This window comes from Macrobrachium nipponense, chromosome 2 (genome assembly GCF_015104395.2).
Source record: "Macrobrachium nipponense isolate FS-2020 chromosome 2, ASM1510439v2, whole genome shotgun sequence".
Taxonomy (NCBI): domain Eukaryota; kingdom Metazoa; phylum Arthropoda; class Malacostraca; order Decapoda; family Palaemonidae; genus Macrobrachium; species Macrobrachium nipponense.
In genome coordinates, this window is record NC_087201.1 from 74,326,533 (window position 1) to 74,329,032 (window position 2,500).

The following is a 2,500-nucleotide window of genomic DNA, read 5'->3' on the forward strand; positions in this document are numbered from 1 at the left end:
TGAGTTTTATAGTTTGTAACGTTATCGGACTTTAATACTATAATTATTTATCAATCTCGATATATGCCGTAACAAATAAATGCTTTGCCAGTCCCTATATACATTTATAAATTATGTTTTCATTCCACAGAAGTATGTGCATGGGAGTTGGTCCATTCCGAGGAAATGGTATTTATGACCACTGGTGTACCATCAACTGCTTCCATGCCCCGCCATTCTGCCCACCGACGCACTGCAGGTGTAAATAGTCCGTAGTATTGAGAACATCTTCCCTCCTTTTCGTCTTGTTTCACATGAATATATCTTTGTTCTGTCCCACGCAGATGTTTCTCGAACTGTTCTCTGAATCACAATATATTATCATTTCTAAATATAATTTTCATGTGTCTCATATCATATCATATCGTATATACTAGTGTCATGTATTCGTTTTGTGTATGCTTAGCTTGTGTGCAGATTTACCCCAATTTTCAAACAATCAGGATGCACTAGTACGATGAAAAAAGAATTGATCTGTGATTATTCAATAATAGGATAAGATGATCAAGAGGATGGCGATTAATGTATATAGCATATATAAGATGAATAATATATACCAGATGAGAAAATATGTATGTGTTTTACATCTATCTATATTTGTATTTAGTTATATAACGTACACAAGAAGCTGATAAGGAGGTCAGAAACTACTTCGTATAATGCAACATAGGCTTTATTTTATGCTCAATCTACCACGTGCATTTCTCAATGTTCCTTGCCAATCCAATGGTTCCTATGTTTACTTACTCTCCTTCACTTGTTTGTTTCGGATTATAGATCCTTAAAAAAAAAAAAAACATGCTTTTTGAGGTTTTCCAACAAGTTTTCACGGTACTTTGTATCATATGCAGGAGCCATTCTTCAGTTCCGCTTACATTTCACTTACCTTTCATCTTATAATTATGTTTAAATAACAATTTCAAATGATTGTAAACCGAGATACGAATGTTTTTAGAACACACAGTCACCATCTGTGACTTGGGCATTAAGGTTTCGTGATAATGACAACAGGCATACTGGAATCTACTTATTTACCCGCAAGTTAGTGCGCTTTTTCACGGGATCTCCATTCTAAATGAAAGTTTGGATTAAAATGCGAACTTTCCTTTTAGTTTTCTGTAAAAAAAGAAAGAAAGAAAAAAAAACTATTGAGTTGGCTTTTTGTCTGTCCGTCTACCCTCAGATCTTTTGAAACGTCTGAGGCTACAGGCCTGCAAATTGGTATGTTGATCATCCACCCAACGCTCATCAGACATACCAAATTGCAGACATCTAACCTCAGTAGTTTTCTTATTTTATTTTATGTAAGGTTAAAGTTAGCCATGATCGTACGTCTGGCACCGATATAGGTGTCAACAACAAAGGCTACCACCGTGATGTGGCTGAAAGTTTTATGGGTCACGGCTAAGAGTTTCTTTGGCCGTGGCCAAATGTTTTATACAGCATTTTACGCTGCACAGAAAACTCGATTGCACCTAAAAAACTTCGACGCATTTTTTACTTGTTTATTGTCTGTGCAGGAGCTACAAGCTACAGCATAAAATTATCTATCTAAGATCATCTTTTTCACCCAAGTGAATATTCCATCGGAAGTTTCACGATGAATATGAAACTTTTTAGCGGCTCTTAACAGATAACAACAATACCTTATACATTTCATCCTTATCCATTCTATCATAACTTTTCCAAGTGCCCTTGTATGCAACATGTAGCTTTATAACAATTCTATTTATCAGAAAAACTACTGTATTTGTAAAATAAAAAATCATACAAACACTCTTCTTTTGTAACCTTAAATAAGTTAACGTTAATTATGGCCTTATAGAGCCTATTAAAAAAAAAACTTCAGATTCATAAATACCAAGCACTCGAGTTTACAACTTTCATTTCTTTGTTACCATCCTTTGCCTATATATATATACACACACATGTATACGTACACACACACACACACACACACATATATATATATATTATGTGTGTATGATATTGAAAAAGTCCTTCCATACTTGTACTTTTCTTGATGACCAACTGTTCAACAGCCTTTTGTTTTGTTTGTATAAATGCATAACAATGTAAGTATAGCATTTACACATATATGCATCTCTTTAACAATATCAGTATGTGAGTGCTGCATATGTAATCTACGCCTACTTGCCATTATTGTAAATTAAATATATCATAATTAAATCTCTTGACTGTATTTTTTATGTAGTTTCCTTAAGAAATACCTTCGAGTAAAGATGACAAATCTTTCTCTCTGTTGTTTTGATATCCTTATGGCCACATACTTTTGTTTATATTTATACCACGCCGTTATTCTCCTGATTATTCTATCTGTCTATCTAAAACGCTCCGACAGAAAATATTCATGAATAGGAAGCAACCTACCATGTAGCATATTACTCCTTCAAAGTAATAACAAGAAAGGAATCGTTTTTCTAGTTGCTGAAATTTTGTA

General features: G+C 33.8%; 1 protein-coding gene across 1 annotated transcript in view; it reads left to right on the plus strand.

The window, feature by feature from the left end:
• Window positions 1-2,225, plus strand: part of LOC135220666 (chorion peroxidase-like) — a 33,167-nt gene extending 30,942 nt beyond the window's left edge. Inside the window, exon 15 of the mRNA XM_064258035.1 lies at window positions 131-2,225. Coding sequence (XP_064114105.1) covers window positions 131-248 — 118 coding nt within the window. The 3' untranslated portion in view covers window positions 249-2,225. The remainder of the gene's footprint in view (window positions 1-130) is intronic.
• Window positions 2,226-2,500: the final 275 nt, after the last annotated feature.